The sequence below is a fragment of the Sorghum bicolor genome, chromosome 2 (genome assembly GCF_000003195.3).
Source record: "Sorghum bicolor cultivar BTx623 chromosome 2, Sorghum_bicolor_NCBIv3, whole genome shotgun sequence".
Lineage (NCBI taxonomy): Eukaryota > Viridiplantae > Streptophyta > Magnoliopsida > Poales > Poaceae > Sorghum > Sorghum bicolor.
The window spans coordinates 15,072,574-15,089,312 of NC_012871.2; the positions used below are offsets into that span (position 1 = coordinate 15,072,574).

The 16,739-nt window shown below is 42.0% G+C and overlaps 1 protein-coding gene across 1 annotated transcript; it reads left to right on the forward strand.

Annotated features, from left to right (window-relative positions):
* Nucleotides 393–5,324, forward strand: LOC8059729 (histone-lysine N-methyltransferase family member SUVH9). The gene is made up of 2 exons (XM_002459728.2): nucleotides 393–2,848; nucleotides 4,923–5,324. The coding sequence occupies exon 1, from the start codon at nucleotides 602–604 to the stop codon at nucleotides 2,732–2,734; it is 2,133 nt and encodes a 710-aa protein (XP_002459773.1). The 5' UTR covers nucleotides 393–601; the 3' UTR covers nucleotides 2,735–2,848; nucleotides 4,923–5,324.

Below are 16,739 nucleotides of genomic sequence, written 5' to 3' on the forward strand. Positions count from 1 at the left end.
CAAACACCCTTTTAATATATTCTATTTACATAAATTATAAATTAACTCTTATTTTCTTCTCTAACGTAATAGCGCATTTATTAACTACTTTTAACACAAGATTCTGTTAATGGTTATAATTTATTTCTAACCTCGAAAGTTCTAAATTTAGTATATATATATATGAATTAAAAACTTTTGACTCGGTAATAAGTCATCCGCAACCGCTGATGACATACCGAGTCAATTTTTCATATACCAAAACTAACCCTACACCCATCCTAAGTACCAACTATAATAAATGCTTTTTTCTTTGAAACCCCGGACAGTTGTCCATCGAGCCCATTTGTCAGTGACTGTGGAGAGCACGAGAAAGTGTGTGCCCTCTACTTTTTAGACTTCTGCTCCCGGCGTCCTCTCCGCCAAATTAATTTCGGATTTCCTTCGAGCTCCGGTGAAGGGCGCTCCATTCTGGAGATTTCGCAACCTCTCCCTCCCTCCCTCCGCCATTTTATTTTTCTCTCGCCTCCACCAACGTCACCTCACCAGTCACTAGTTGGTGAAATCCATCACTCCCCCGCAGCCCTCATCGGCCTCTCCAATCCACCTTGCCGTCTTCGTCATGCGCCGCGAGGGTTTGGGGAATTTTGGAGTGGAGGAGGAGGAGGCAAGGGAGGACGGGCAGGGAAGTTTGTTTATGGAAATGGATGTGGAGGAATCCTCGCCGTCGTCGTCGCTGATGTCATCTCCGGCCGGGTCGTCGGATTCCATAGACCTCAACTTCCTGCCGTTCCTCAAGAGGGAGCCCAAGTCGGAGCCGGGGTCACCAGAGCTCGGCCCCCTGCCGCTGCCGACCCAGACGCCGCCGCCGCAGCATGCGGCGGCTCCGGCTCCGGCTCCGGCTCCTGAGGCCTCGGTGCCTCTGCCGCCAGCGACTCCTGACCTTTCGTCCGCGCCGGTGATGGCGCCGCTGCAGTCGCTGCCGCCTAACCAGGACGTGGACGCGGTCCTTCAGGAGTACTACCGCCTCGCGAGCCTCTACGTCTCGTCTACGGGGTCCGGGGCCATCGTCCCGGCGCCGGCGCCGGAGGCGACCGCACCGGCGGTGGTGCAGTCCGCGTCCGGGTCCGTCGTGAAGAAGCGCCGGCCGCGTTCGTCGGACCTCGTGCGGGTCTCCTCGCTCGGCGTGCAGGACCAGATCTACTTCCGCGACCTCGTGCGCAGGGCGCGCATCACTTTCGAGTGCCTCCGCGGGCTGCTACTCAGGGACGACGAGCGCGCCGAGTCCCTCGGCCTCCCGGGCGTCGCCGGGTTCGGCGTTGCCAGGGAACGGCGCCGCGTCCGCGCGGACCTGCGTGCCGCCGCGATCATGGCGGACCACGACCTCTGGCTCAATCGCGACCGCCGTATCGTGGGGCCGTTGCCCGGGATCTCGGTGGGCGATGCGTTCTTCTTCCGCATGGAGCTCTGCGTGCTTGGCCTCCATGGCCAGGTGCAGGCAGGAATTGATTATGTCAGTGCAGGGAGGTCTGCATCTGGAGAGCCTATAGCCACATCTATAATTGTATCTGGTGGGTATGAGGATGATGATGATCACGGCGACGTACTTGTGTACACTGGGCATGGCGGCCGTGATCCCAACCTCCACAAGCATTGTGTTGATCAGAAGCTGGAGGGCGGCAATCTTGCGCTCGAGCGCAGCATGGCTTATGGTATTGAGATTCGTGTAATCCGTGCTGTCAAGTCAAGACGAAGCCCTGTTGGTAAGGTATACTTCTATGATGGCCTATACAAGGTTGTTGACTACTGGCTCGACCGTGGGAAATCTGGGTTTGGTGTTTATAAGTATAGAATGCTGCGCATTGAGGGCCAAGAACCCATGGGTACTGTGAATTATCAAGTAGCTGAACAACTTAAGGTGGATGTGCTTGCTATAAGGCCAACAGGGTATTTGAGCTTTGATATCTCCATGGGCCGAGAGACCTTGCCAGTTGCACTCTTCAATGATGTTGATGATGATCAGGACCCACTCTTGTTCGAGTATCTGGCACGGCCAATATTTCCTACCTCTGCTGTTCAGGGGAAGTTTGCTGAAGGTGGTGGTGGTGGTTGTGATTGCGCTGGGATTTGCTCAATTGGATGTAACTGTGCAGGGAGGAATGGTGGCGAGTTTGCATATGATAAGACTGGAACCCTGCTACGAGGCAAGCCACTGGTATATGAGTGTGGGCCATACTGCAGGTGCCCACCTAGTTGCCCCAACAGGGTTAGTCAGAAGGGGCTTCAACATAAGCTTGAGGTATTCCGGTCAAGGGAGACTGGGTGGGGAGTTCGGTCTTTGGATCTCATAAAGGCTGGCACATTCATTTGTGAGTTCAGCGGGATTGTCCTTACTCACCAGCAGTCAGAGATTGTGGCAGCGAATGGCGATTGCTTGGTGCGTCCAAGTAGGTTTCCTCCAAGGTGGCTGGATTGGGGTGATATATCTGATGTGAACCCAGATTATGTGGCTCCAAACCATCCTGCTATTCCTGAGTTAAACTTTGCAATTGACGTGTCAAGGGCAAGGAATGTGGCATGCTATTTCAGCCACAGTTGCAGTCCAAACGTGTTTGTCCAGTTTGTGCTGTTTGATCATTACAATGCCTCTTACCCCCACCTCATGATCTTTGCCATGGAAAACATTCCACCATTGAGGGAGCTAAGCATTGACTATGGGATGGTTGATGAATGGGTTGGACAGTTAACCATGTAGCTGGAGTACCTATTTAGAAGGCAGTGCTCTCTTTCTTTTCCCTTTATTTTTGAAGTTCCCATAATGCTTCACTTGAGTTCATCAAGCCAACTGCTGACTAAAATTCCTCAGCTGGTAATTCTTTTTATTCCTCATGTGCTATTTTTCTTTTGGTACTTCATTGGACTGTTTCTTGGCAGTAGATACTCATAATTTTCCTTCAAAGGTTGCTTTGTGTATGTGGTTTAGTTCCATGTGTACTTCAAACTTTATATTTTGCTATACTGTATACTTGTGCTCAGATATAGTCTGTGTTACTGTTTTCCCTCTAGCTATCCTCCTAATTTCTCTACCTCATTGCTGATTCAGTGCTTTGGTTAAAAAAAATCTATACTGCAGTCGCAGAAAAGGTTGTATGACACTCATTTGCTAAACCATCTAATGCACATGATCCACGGCTGTGGCCCTTGGCCCTTGCTAGTTATGTCTGCACAATGCATCCTAGCAAAATCTAAATAGTAACTTTTATTCTTTTTCCAGTAAGAAAGATGATGATGTCATTGCATGGCCATTAGATGACCATCTCTAGTTCCTTTCCCTGTTGGTTTTGTAGTTTCATTGACCTGGACATGCCTGTTCTGCCTATAGATGACGATTACAATTGTAGCTATTTAGTTGAACTACCAGATCCTACGGGACAAGGTTTCATCAAGATCATGTGTGGTATCAAAGATTGATGGCTGGTGAACAATAAAAGAATCCTGCAGCAAACTCATGTGTTAGAATCCTATTACACTATCTTGTAGTCCTGATCATTAAAAGATTCAATGATGAGCATGTTGGGCTTCTGAAAGTTTGACAGCCTTAATTGTGTGAATGCTGAATGCTGGGCATCTTAAAGCTGCAGCTTTGGTCACCAGCCCACCACCACAGCTCAAAGATGAGCTGTCACTAATGGAGTAGTTGTCTTGTGCTGCTGGCTGTGCAAAACCTTTGATATGGCTGGATAATACTGGTTCCTGTTTGCATGCTATAATAGAATACTTCATGAACAAAACATCTATTGATAAAGCTTCTATTATTTTCTGTAGCAAACCATTGAGTAGTGACCCTTTTTCCTGTTTTGTTGGTTTAGACCCAAATAACCAATATCATTCACTGATCTGATGTCTCTTTCTAGCTATTCTTTGTCCAACTGCTCTTTATTCCTCCACTCATTATCACAAATGATCAGTTGTTCCCTGTGTGTGCCATTGGCACTTGTACAGTTCTGAAACAGACATTTTGCTCATTGCTCTATTATATTTGTGCAAGGATTTTGCATGTGACTTCACAAAAAATTCCTATTGTGGTTCATATGCTCTGCAGTGATAGTCAAAATTGTCAGTTATTAATGGATTACCTACTTTCATATTTGCCTAAAGTTGTGTTATGGTTTCAAATTTAGTCCATATCAAAGTTCTGGATAGTTATAACTCACAATTTTGTCAGATTTATCTGATAGCTAAAACTTTTGTTTGGTGTTTCTGATATGGAAGAGACATATATTGTACATCTGTGTATGAAAACTGATATTTAACATAAGCATGCAGGAGACTGCTTCATAGCCTGTAGAAATAATTTTTATAAATTTGGGGTAGCATATAGCATGAGTTTTACTGTGAATTTATTATTGAGTTGTGTTCTTTGGCTTTTATTCTAGTTTTGCAGTCGCGCATGTGCCTCTTTTGGTTTTCTTTTATTCAGTTGAGTGTGTACTTATACTTACCTGATGTAAACTTACAATTGTCCAAGCAATGGTGATTTATCCATAAATCTAATTAGCTGTGCACATTATTGTTTTGTGCTTTTACTGTATTTTTTGCACTTACATATTGTTTCTTAGCATAATGTTGTACTATTTATTCTTTTTCTTAAGTCATTTGATCCACTTTAGATTCACATACTCTTGTCTTTTTTGGCATGCTTGATCCCAACTCGTGTTGGTCCAGAATATGCTGAATTGCTGATTGCTTAATGCATATAATTTATGAACTTAGAATGAAACTCTGTGCATCGTCAGGTGTTTTTCTCCATGCTTGCATAATTAACTTGAGTAACAGTTTTTCACTATTTCGTAAATTTCAGCTAATTACACAAATGTGGTTGCTCTTGGCTGTTTACTAGTCTTTTAGAAGTCCTAAAATTTATGGTATCCTTCTTTTTTCAGTTCAACAATGGAGGTTTCCAACTAGCATAATGTTCCTCGATGACAGAGGCTTGCATAAGGTGGACCAAGCTGCAACTCATTGTCATCAACAGTACATCAGCCTTTCATTGTATATTTTGCCTGATACCTAGGTGCCTTGGCCAATTTTCTAGATGAGCCCGCTTTTGAAGTGTAATATGTGCGCTGCTGTAGGAAGCTTGTTTGGCGTGGCTGGCGCCGGATTTCAGTCTTAACCTTTGTGTTATGAGTTGTCGCTGCTGGAACTCATTTTGTACATATATCTGTAAATTATCTAGCTGCAAATGTGTGCATCTCTGTTGAGAATTGTTGGTCCATATGTGGCAAAGTTATTTGCATACCTTGTGGAATTAAAGATCCCGCAGAGCTAGGCTTGTTCAGTAAGGTCATTGCATTGATGGTTTTGTGAAGAACTCCGCATTGCGTCATGTACTGTCAGACAATGACGGAGATGTCCGTGTTACTACTGCGCTATTGGTGCGCTACGGACCTCTTGGAACAGATATGCAGTGATGGATGTTGCATCGTCGTCGTCACCGTCTGTGGAAACTAGTGGACAACCAATCCTGCATGGTTGCTCAGGCTCAAAGCCTCATGACCATGAGCCACCATGAGGACGCTGTGAGATGTACCCATGAGCTATGACTGTAACCGTTAGAAGCTTTCAACACATAGGCCTTGTTTAGTTCCATAGGCAAAAAAAAGTTGTTATTGTAGCACTTTTGTTTGTATTTGGTAATTATTGTTCAACTATGGACTAAATAGAATCAAAAGATTTATTTTGCAAATTATAGGCAAACAGTGCAAGTAGTTATTTTTTTATCTATATTTAATGCTCCGTACATGTGTGTTGTAAGATTCGATGTGACGAGAAAAAGTTTTTGGGTGGAACTAAATAAGGCCATAGTAAAAAAAAATCTCCCTTTGATTTAAACTAAGTCACTCTAGTTCTTTCAACACAGTAAAAAAATTATATATCTAGACATAGAGCATGGTATAATTTGGAATAGAGGGATTACATGTTCCACTGTTAGCTCTATTTTGCTAAAAAGCTACGCTTGCTATTTTGCTAACAAGGCAAAGTCATTGTAACCTGCAACATAGTGTAATTAGGAGTCAATGATTTCAAACGTAAGAATGGAAAATCAACATGAATGTAACAGGAATACAAAATAAGCAAATAATTGCATAACACAAGAAAATAAGATGCAATTATAATTTATTCACTGTAGAACTCCCATTAGAAGTAGTAAAAAGTGGAACTGCTTCCAGAAATCCCCAAGCCGACACGGCAAAAATTAAGAACAGAAAAAAGGGATCAATAAGCAAAGGCCTACATGCAAAAGAGAGAAAAAGAAAAGGGGAGACGAAAGAGGGTGGACTCGGGAATAGCCAAATATTGGAATAAAAAGCTATGACAAGCTAATTCCTGATTACTTGTACGGAGACCAAATATATATAGACGAAAGAGGGTGCTAAGTATATGGGTCTTTAATTTTTTTATTTCAATGGACCAAATACATATACTAAGTACTATATACATAAATATACTCCCCTTACCTCTCTCCCCACCCAACCCCCCCGGGGAGGTGTTCTCCAAACCCAATCGTCTCTAACGAAAAATTAAAGTTTGCATCAAAATTAGAGAATATGTTGAGTGCTTGGTGGTACAAACAATTGGATATAAATGGAGTGCAAGTCGTAGATAAAAGTCACATTCCCATTAAATAATATTTTAAACCCTTATAACTCAAAAAGGTATTTATAATAGTACAAAGTATATGGAACATCCATAATGACAAAAAAAATTACTACAAGAACAATTTAATCAAATTGATAAACAAAGCAAAAGCACATGATAACTATTCACAAAAAAAAAACATGACAGCCTGTGAAGATCGCCTGCTAGTTCTTACCCTATAAATGGCATAGCAATTTCAAAAGTATTAGTAAACAAAAGAGTATACTTTCAAACATTATGCTGGAGATTTAGAAAACGACTCCTTATAGTTCCATGATTCCTATTGTTTGGGGGCAAGGTTAAGCTTAAAATCCTGATTTAACTATCAACTTATAAAATATTAAATATCTAATTTGAAGACACTAAGACAACATGTAATTAGGTAGCATATGAAAACCCGAAATTGTGAGATTATATGAGAATTTGAAGACACTAAGACAACATGTATTCTTAAGTACTTAGTAGATAGTCATAGTCAAATATATGTTTTAGAGACATGTTTTTGTCCAAAATGACAAGAACTATAAAACTAAAGGGAGTAAGAAAGTGTTGAGGTGCATTAGTTAGGTCAAAGGGCATTGCTAATCACTCATACAAACCAAACTTATTTTTAAACTTTATTTTCCATTCATCTCCTAATTTGGTGGTATCCACTATACACGAATCAACTTTAGAGAAATCTGTTGAGCCACTTAATTCATCCAGCTACCATTTATCCTAGACTAAACCAAGCTAGAGACACGAGACTAGAAAAAAAAAGGTAATTAGGTAATCATAGAACAAAGTAAATGTGGCAGAACCTCCTGAATTAAGTGGCCCACATGCACCCATCATTGTCTCAAAGACTTCTGATCGGCGTGCACGAGTTCCAAATGACTCAAGAAGTCTGTCGGGTGTCCTCGGAAAACCCGAATCATCCACGTTACATTCTTTCCAGGAATTCCCTCATTAAGTATTACAGTATTACAACATTTCATAGATAAGATAAATCAGAGTAAATGCGGAAAGGTTACATAAACATAGTCTGAACTTAAGTCCAAAAGTTACAAACCATAAGTATTTAGTACATAAAAGGTTCGGAACTTTATATTACATAAACCATAAGCCACACAACAAGTTTTACTTGCCCAAGGTCACACATCAGACTCATCATCATCACTTTCCTCCACAAGAGTGAAGTAACAACGACCATCAAAAGGATTATCAAAAGGTTCACCTGCAACATGGGTCAATAAACCCTGAGTACAAAAGTACTCAACAAGACTTAACCGACTAGAAAAGAGGTGAATACTCAGGTATGCAGGTTATAGGGATTCAAGGTAAAGCTTTAGTAAGATCAAAGCATTTCTTTTGCATAAAAGCTTACTAAGAGTAAAACCTACTTTCAAGTTTTAACTCAAGATTATCATTTATGACTAACCAAAATTATTATCAAACTTTCATAAACAAACCACATCTTTCTTATACCAAAGATTCACTTATTACTACGATGATGGTGTGAGGATTGAGGCTCCATATCCGACGAAACACGGCGATTCGAATCGATTAAACCCAGCTGGGGATTCAGTACCACACGACATATGTAGAACTTAATCTTGCATATGTCAACCTGTTTCTATAGATCCTCCCATACAAGAACGGGTCCAGCGTCACCCGAGAGTACAGTACACCACCATCCTACAGCCAATCTAGATGTTTCCCGGTCATCTCAGATCCGTAAGGTGGGTACACGCTACTCTCGCCATCTCTCCACTCCCAGTACGCGGTTAGCCGTTCTCAAGTATCGGAATAGCTATAGGTAAGGCTTACCATCGCATGTGGGCTGTACTCAAAGATCTCAATCACAACAGGCCAACAACGGAACGGTCCTTAATCGACACAGTTGGAGACACTACTTTAAGACTCCATTCTTAAAGCAAGTCCACCGACCGGTCTCAAGTTGAAACATTATTAACCATAAAAGTATTCCACAACAACCCTTCAAACTTTCTCATTTGAAAACCTATCTAATAAGCAGGGCTAAGCATACTAAGTATTTTCATAAAACAAGTATCAAGGTTAATATTGAAATCATCAAGGTGGATAATGCAGCAAATAGGATTCACTCAACTCCTATTCACCTAATGCATCATATTAACTCAAGTGATATAAATAACTTTATAAAAATACAAGGATAGGGTTTAATGTCCGGGGCTTGCCTTGGCCGGAAGGGAAGTTCGACAACTCAGCAAAACCCGAAGGATCCACAAACTCGGAAGCAATCCACTGAGGATCAGATTCCTCCGGAGCGTAGTCTATACGTAAAAGTGCATATGCATGATTATGAGATACTCATGGCATGATAAAGACAGGTTACATGTTCTTAGATGATAACAACAAACATAACTACCTCGAGTACAACTTACCTTCACGGTATAGAAACAACTAACTTAGCTATTAAAGCATAGATTACTACTAAGCAAGTTTTATCATCTTCATTAAGCAAGGTGGTGTAGTTATTAGACAACAAAGATTATTTATATGAAATAATCCATAACCAGGGAGCATATCATGCCAAGTAACCACTGGTTGTCAATCAATCCAAAATATCACTCAAATCCTAAAGGGATTAATTATTTCTATTTCTTTTATAATCATTTTAAATAGCTTTATTATGTAACAGATCATACTTTATCAAAAAGAGCTGAAATTATTCCTGAAGCTAAATAACAGTAACACAAGTTCACATGTCAAAATTCATGATTTTTGGATATACCCATAAATTATTAAAAATCATGGAAGATTTATTTATTAACAAACAGAGGCAATTTATAGATACATGCAAACTATCATAAAATAAAATCTAATATTTTTCTCGTGTTCTAATAAATTTATGTAACCTACACAAAAATTTTCATCATTTTTGGATCACTACACAATTTATAATATAAATTCAAACATCAAGCATTTTTAATCAAAAAGGAAAAAGAAAAGCAGCACTGTTGCGCAGACGGCCCGCTTGGGCACGGCCCAAGTCGGCCCGGAAGCTTTCCCGCGTCGCACGCGGGCGCTGCCCCTCTCCTGCAGCCACTGACGGGCGGGTCCCGCCCGTCAGAAGCTTCTCCTTCCTCCCGCCTCCACTCCGGCGAGCTCCAGCTCAACGCCGGTGAGCTCCCGGCCTCCGCGGTGGGTTGGGTTAGCATCTCCGGCTTCTCGCGCAACCCCTAGGACACACGGGACAACCTCTACTCCCTCCTAACCTTCCTGCTCACGCTCATGGCGGACGACCGCCTCGGCCGAGCACACGCCGGGCACCACGGGCGAGTAGAGCGTGCAAAGAGTAGCGCAAAAGCATTAGGAGCTCACCACGACTTCAACAAGGCAAGAAGCAGCAGCGGAGAAGCTCAGGGTGATGTGCTCACGGCGGCGCTTCGGCCGGAGCTGGAGAGGAAAACGGCTCGGGTCGGAGCTGTAGAAGGGTAGAGCTTGAACTCAGGGGCGCAAACGGTTGCGGGGTTTCTGGCGGAGCTGAGAGCGAGAGATCGAGGGCGAAGAAGCTACGACCACGGTGAAATTTTATGGCGCAGAGAGGTCGTCGGAGTTGGGTGAGAAGAAGAAAACAAGGCGGCCGCTCAGGGGAAACACCGAGGAGAATGGATGAGCACGTCGGGGCCGTGTCCACTTCACGGCGGACACGCGCAGCCAAGCAGCTGCGTGGTCCGGTGCGTGGCAGCGCGCGCGAGAGCGGTGCCTGCCCGCCCTGCAGCCGCAGTGGACGAGCTCGTGATCCCCATTGGATCACTGTAGCTCTCCCTTACCTCCTCTCCTTTGTTTTATGTGAAAATCGACCAAAATTTGAATAGAAGTCAAAATTCTGCCAAAATAAAAGTTGTGCAAAATTTTATGAACTACAAAATATATTTAGGTGTCCCAAGCTGATTCTGAGTGGAAACTAGTGATTTTGCCAAAACAGTTTTGAAGTTCAAACTCAATTCAAAGAAATTCAAATTTTTGAATTGGGGACAAAACAGGGTTTCTAAAATTACTTTTGATTTTGCATAACAACTTGAAAAACTCCCAACATGAAAGTTGTTCAACTTTTTGAGCCCTACAACTTTCATGTTGACCATTTTTCAAAATTCCAAATAGAGTTTGAATTGGAGATTCAAATTGGAAAAAGGGACAATTTCGGGAAATCTGTATTTTCAAAATTACTTTGAATTTTGTACTGAAACTTCAAAAACTCAAAACACCAAAGTTGTACATCTTGACAAGACCTACAACTTTGATTTTGAACTCAACTTCAAATTTTGCTTGGTTTTTGAATTGCACAAAAGGGGGTAAAAACTAGGATTGAAAATCAGGGTTTCCCCCTTAAGCTCTCGGAAAACTTTCACCCAAGGGTTTTAAACACCAACACAATCATCCATACACAATATAAGCACACTTTAATTCCTAAGCACATTCAACCAAATTAAACTTATTTTAAGTTAATGCATCAGGGTGTGCTTAACAATTATACTATGCAATGCTCATGATGACATGATCCGCTTTTAGTAACCATAACATCGGGGATGTTACAGCCCTTCCCCCTTAAAGAAATCTCGTCCCCGAGATTTAACTTGAAGGCTAACTAATGGAAAAGGAAATTTGTCAAGCATTTCCAAAACCAACCTTTACAAAAACAGGGGTAGATCATTACGCTATAGATTACAAGGATAAGACAGAAGAAAGAAACTCAGGAAAACTTTCTAAGAGAAACTCTTCTGACTCCCATGTGGCTTCATCTTCAGTATGTTGATTCCATTGCACCTTGTAAAATTTGATAGTTCTTCTACGAGTGACTCAATCTTTTTGATCCAGAATCTTGATAGGATACTCTGAATATGTCAGATCAGGCTTTAACTCAATCCCTTCAACATGAATGATATGATCAGGCACTTGAAGACATTTTTTTAACTGAGAGACATGGAACACATTGTGAACCGATGATAACTGGGGTGGTAACTCCAGACGATATGCCACCTTTCCACATCTTTCAAGGATTTGATATGGACCTATATATCGAGGTGCCAACTTTCCTTTTACTCCAAATCTAGTGACTCCTTTCATAGGTGACACTTTGAGGTATACATAATCACCAACCTCAAAGATAAGAGATCGACGTCTCTTATCACCATAACTCTTTTGCCTGGACTGTGCTATCTTCATGTTCTCTCGAATGAGCCTGACTTTCTCTTCGGCTTCTTGGACTAAGTCAACCCCGAAGAGACTATGTTCTCCAGGTTCTGACCAATTCAAAGGTGTTCTACACTTTCTGCCATATAGAGCTTCAAATGGTGCCATCTTAATGCTCTCTTGATAACTATTATTATAAGAGAATTCTGCTAAAGGCAAACATTCGTGCCACTTCTCTGAATAACTGAGCACACAAGATCTTAACATATCTTCTAAGATCTGGTTGACCCTTTCAGTCTGACCCCCAGTCTGTGGATGATAAGCTGTACTATGCAGAAGTTTGGTACCCAAGGACTTATGTAAGTGCTTCCAGAAAGCATTTACAAATTGTGTCCCTCTATCAGATACAATAGTCTTTAGAACACCATGTAGACTCACAATTCTGTTAAAGTATATCTTAGCATAGTCAGAAGCTCGATAATCTTTTCTTACAGGAATGAAATGGGCTGATTTGGTCAGACGATCAACAATGACCCATATGGAATCAAACCCTTTCGATGTTCTGGGTAGACCCACTATGAAGTCCATACTGATGTCATCCCACTTCCAAGATGGAATTGGCAATGGTTGCAATTCTCCAGCAGACCTAAGATGAACTGCTTTCACTTTTTGACAAGTATCACATTTAGCCACATAACTAGCAATTTCAAGCTTCATCTTAGTCCACCAGAACCTTTGTTTCAGATCATGATACATCTTATTACTGCCTGGATGGATTGAAAATCTTGTTGCATGAGCTTCATCAAGAATTTGTTTTCTGAGTTCAGGGACTTTTGGAACTACTAAACGATCCTTGAACCAAATCACTCCAGCTTCATCTATTCTGAACTTGGAATTCTGCTCAGACTGAATCTTTTCTTTCAAAAAGATCATACCCTTATTTTCTTTCTGAGCTATAATAATCTGATCTTTGATAGATGATTGAACTGTCATATTTGCAAGGCTGCCTTGCGGAATCATTTCAAGGCTTAACTTCTCAAATTCATAACACAAGGTAAGATCTATAGGCTTGGCTTCCAGACAATTGCAATGACTCTTTCGACTGAGTGCATCTGCCACTACATTGGCTTTGCCTGGGTGATAGTGTACTTCAATATCATAATCTTTTATCAATTCTAACCACCTTCTCTGACGCATATTCAATTCTGACTGAGTGAAGATGTATTTCAAACTCTTATGATCAGTGTATATGTGACAAGGGTTACCCAACAAATAGTGTCGCCAGATCTTCAGAGCATGGACTACAGCTGCCAACTCTAGATCATGTGTTGGGTAATGCTCTTCATGACGCTTAAGTTGTCATGAAGCATAGGCAATGACTCTACCTTCTTGCATTAGTACACACCCAATGCCTTTGCCTGAAGCATCACAATATACATCAAAAGATTTTTCAATATCAGGTTGAGCTAACACTGGTGCAGTGGTCAACAACTTTTTCAAAGTCTGAAAAGCTTCTTCACATTCGGATGACCACACAAACTTAGTATCATTCTTTAGCAGTGTTGTCATTGGTTTAGAGATCTTGGAGAAGTCAGGGATAAACCTGCGATAATATCCCACCAATCCTAAGAAACTTCGAACTTGATGTACTGAAGTTGGTGACTTCCAGTCAAGAACTTCCTGAACTTTGCTTGGATCTACTGCAACACCTTCAGCTGACAGGACATGACCCAAAAATTGAACTTCATCTATCCAGAATTCACACTTGCTAAACTTAGCATATAACTGGTGTTCTCTCAGGCGAGTCAACACTATCCTGAGATAATCCTCATGTTCTTCTTTAGTTTTGGAATAGATGAGAATGTCGTCAATGAATACAACCACGAACTTATCTAACTCTGGCATGAACACTGAATTCATCAAGTACATGAAATGTGCTGGGGCATTTGTCAGACCAAAAGACATGACCAAATATTCATACAGACCATATCGGGTAGTGAATGCTGTTTTCGGAACATCTTCTGGTTTGATCTTGATTTGATGATACCCAGATCTCAAGTCTATCTTCGAAAATACCTTAGCACCAGTTAGTTGATCAAAGAGAAGATCAATACGGGGCAAAGGATATTTATTCTTGATTGTTACTTCATTCAAGGGACGATAATCCACACATAGTCTCAAGGTATTGTCCTTTTTCTTCACAAAGATTGCCGGACAACCCCAAGGTGATGAACTAGGTCGAATGAAACCTTTATCCATCAATTCTTGCAACTGAGTTTTTAATTCTGCTAATTCTTTTGGTGGCATTCTATAAGCTCTTCTAGATATTGGTGCTGTCCCTGGCTTGAGCTCTATTTCAAACTCCACATCACGATCAGGTGCCAGACTAGGTAAATCTTCTGGAAACACATCAGGAAACTCACAGACCACTGGAATGTCCTTGATTTCCTTGACAGAGATAGCACATACTTGCTCGACTGCTCTCTTAAGGGTAGGAATATGGATAAGAAGTTGAGACTTGCTATTAGGTAAGTTGACCTTGATGGTTCTATTTAAGGTGTCTATAACTGCACCTCTCAGGCTCATCCAGTTCATACCCAAGATTACATCTATACTTGGATCTTTTAACACTATCATGGATGTTGGAAATATATATCCACCCAAGTCTATTGGTACCTGATGTACCACTTCCTTAGTGCATAGTCGACCCCCAGGTGACTGTATAAAGAACTCATCTTTGGTTGCACCAATAGGTATATTATGCTTTTCCGCAAATGTTCTATTCATGAAAGTATGTGATGCACCAGAATCAAAAAGTGTAAGCGCTGGGTGTTGGGCAATAGGGAACATACCAAGCATCACTGGTTCTCCTTCAGGTATAGCTTCAACTTGAGTGTGGAAAACCCTTCCTGTTTTCTGAGTACCCTTACCCTTCTGCTGATTCTGGGCATTACCTTTGTGTTGATTTGCTTGCTGATTTCCAACTGGCCTTGATGCATTGACATTTGGAACATTTTGCCTTGGGTATGTACATTCACGAGCAAAATGCCCACTCTTCCCACAATTGTAACAAGGGTTGTTTGCAGCTTGTGGCACTGGCGGACGAATGGCAGGAACATTTGGCTGACGTTGAACATTGAATGGCATTGCCGGCCTTGCAAAACTCCTCTGCATATTCTGCTGCTGAGGCGGATGATAAGAAGGACGATAAGATGGGCGGAACTGCTGAGCTGGATGATATACGAGCCTCTAGCACTTCTTGTTGCCGCCAGATGATCCGGACCCTGAGACAAACCCCTTCTTCTTCTTAGCCTCCTTATGTTTGCGGTTCTTTTTTTCACTGGAGATAGCGATGTTCACTGCCTCATGATAAGATATATTGCCACATGATGCCATCATTAACTGGAGCTCTGTATTCAAGCCCCTCATGAAACATGCCTTCTTCTTTTCATCAGTGTTGACTTGCTCAATTGCATATTGGGATAGATGATTAAACTTTCCAATATACTGCAGGACTGGCTCATCCCCCTGACGGAGAGCTAAGAACTCTTCAAGCTTCATTTTCATAACTCCATCGGGAATGTAATGGGCCCTAAAGGCTTCCTTGAATTCTCCCCAAGTGATTCGATGGCGGGCTGGTTGAACAGCCAGCAAGTTTGCCCACCAAACCCCTGCACCTCCTCTCAGCTGCTGAGCGGCGAAAGCTGGCTTCTGGGTTTCAGTACAGTTGATGAGACTGAACTTTTGCTCCATGGTGCGAAGCCAATCATCAGCTTCAAGAGGTTCATCAGCTTTTGTGAATACTGGGGGACGGGTATCTGTGAAGTCAACATATGTAGTTTCTTCCCGATTATTGCGACCACGGCCACGCTGACCAACATTCTGGTTCTGTGCTAACAGAGTTGTTGCATTGACCAGTGCTGCAATTGCATCAGCCAAAGAGGGTGGAACTGGTGGTGCATTAGGAAAATCATCCCCACCCTGGGAAGAACTAGCTCCATGGTTGTTAGCAGGCATCTGTTTAAAAACACATCACACTTTGATTAACATTCTTACTTAACCATCATACATCATGACATACATAACACAAACACGTTCATCTTATTTATCATACAAGTCCGCTCTTGGGCAGGACTACTGAAACCACTATTTTACACAACCACTCATACTAGAGGTTTTCTGACTAACTAAATTACAAAGTCAGAAGATCACACTAGGTTATACTTCTTGTCTACTCAACCCCTAGTCATCATCCATGTCCGATCCACTTTCGTTAACATCCTCATCTGGAGCTGGAATTTCTGGCTCCTCTGCTTCATCCTCAGAAGTATCACTATCCACTTGGATGACAACAGGTCCTTCCTCTGCTGCTTCAGGAGCCTCGGGTGGGTTAAGGGCATCATGCAGCTGGTGCACCTCCTCATGGAGGATGTTGGTATAGGCCTCAAGATTGACCACATACCCTGCCATATGGTACAGTTGAACTTCCATGTTGATGTTGTCAGTGAGCATCAGGCGCAAATCATTCTTCATAAGCTTGTAGGTTCTTGGAGAAGGAGGACCTCCGCTAGTGTCACTCCCGTTTCCGTCGCTGGCGTCATCAGTGCTGCTGTCACTGCTGTCGGAGGGTGGCGGATCCCTTGATGCCAACTGGTGCCTTGGGACACGACCTCCGGTTGACTTGCGAGCGGTTAGGCGGGTACGAGGCATCTGCCAAAATATTTTTATTTTGAATATTAGAACTATATATGTTCCAAGGTTAAAGAATAGAGTTTTATAATTAGATAAACATATTACCTCTATTTATTAACAACTTTAAGGAGGAAAGTTAATTACATGTTATTAATAATGATGCATGAAACGTACTTACGAACAAAGCATACATCAAACAAATAATTACT

Bases quoted from the DNA above. Each gene is read 5' to 3' on its own strand.
- LOC8059729 (XM_002459728.2), top strand. From the start codon at position 602: ATGCGCCGCGAGGGTTTGGGGAATTTTGGAGTGGAGGAGGAGGAGGCA.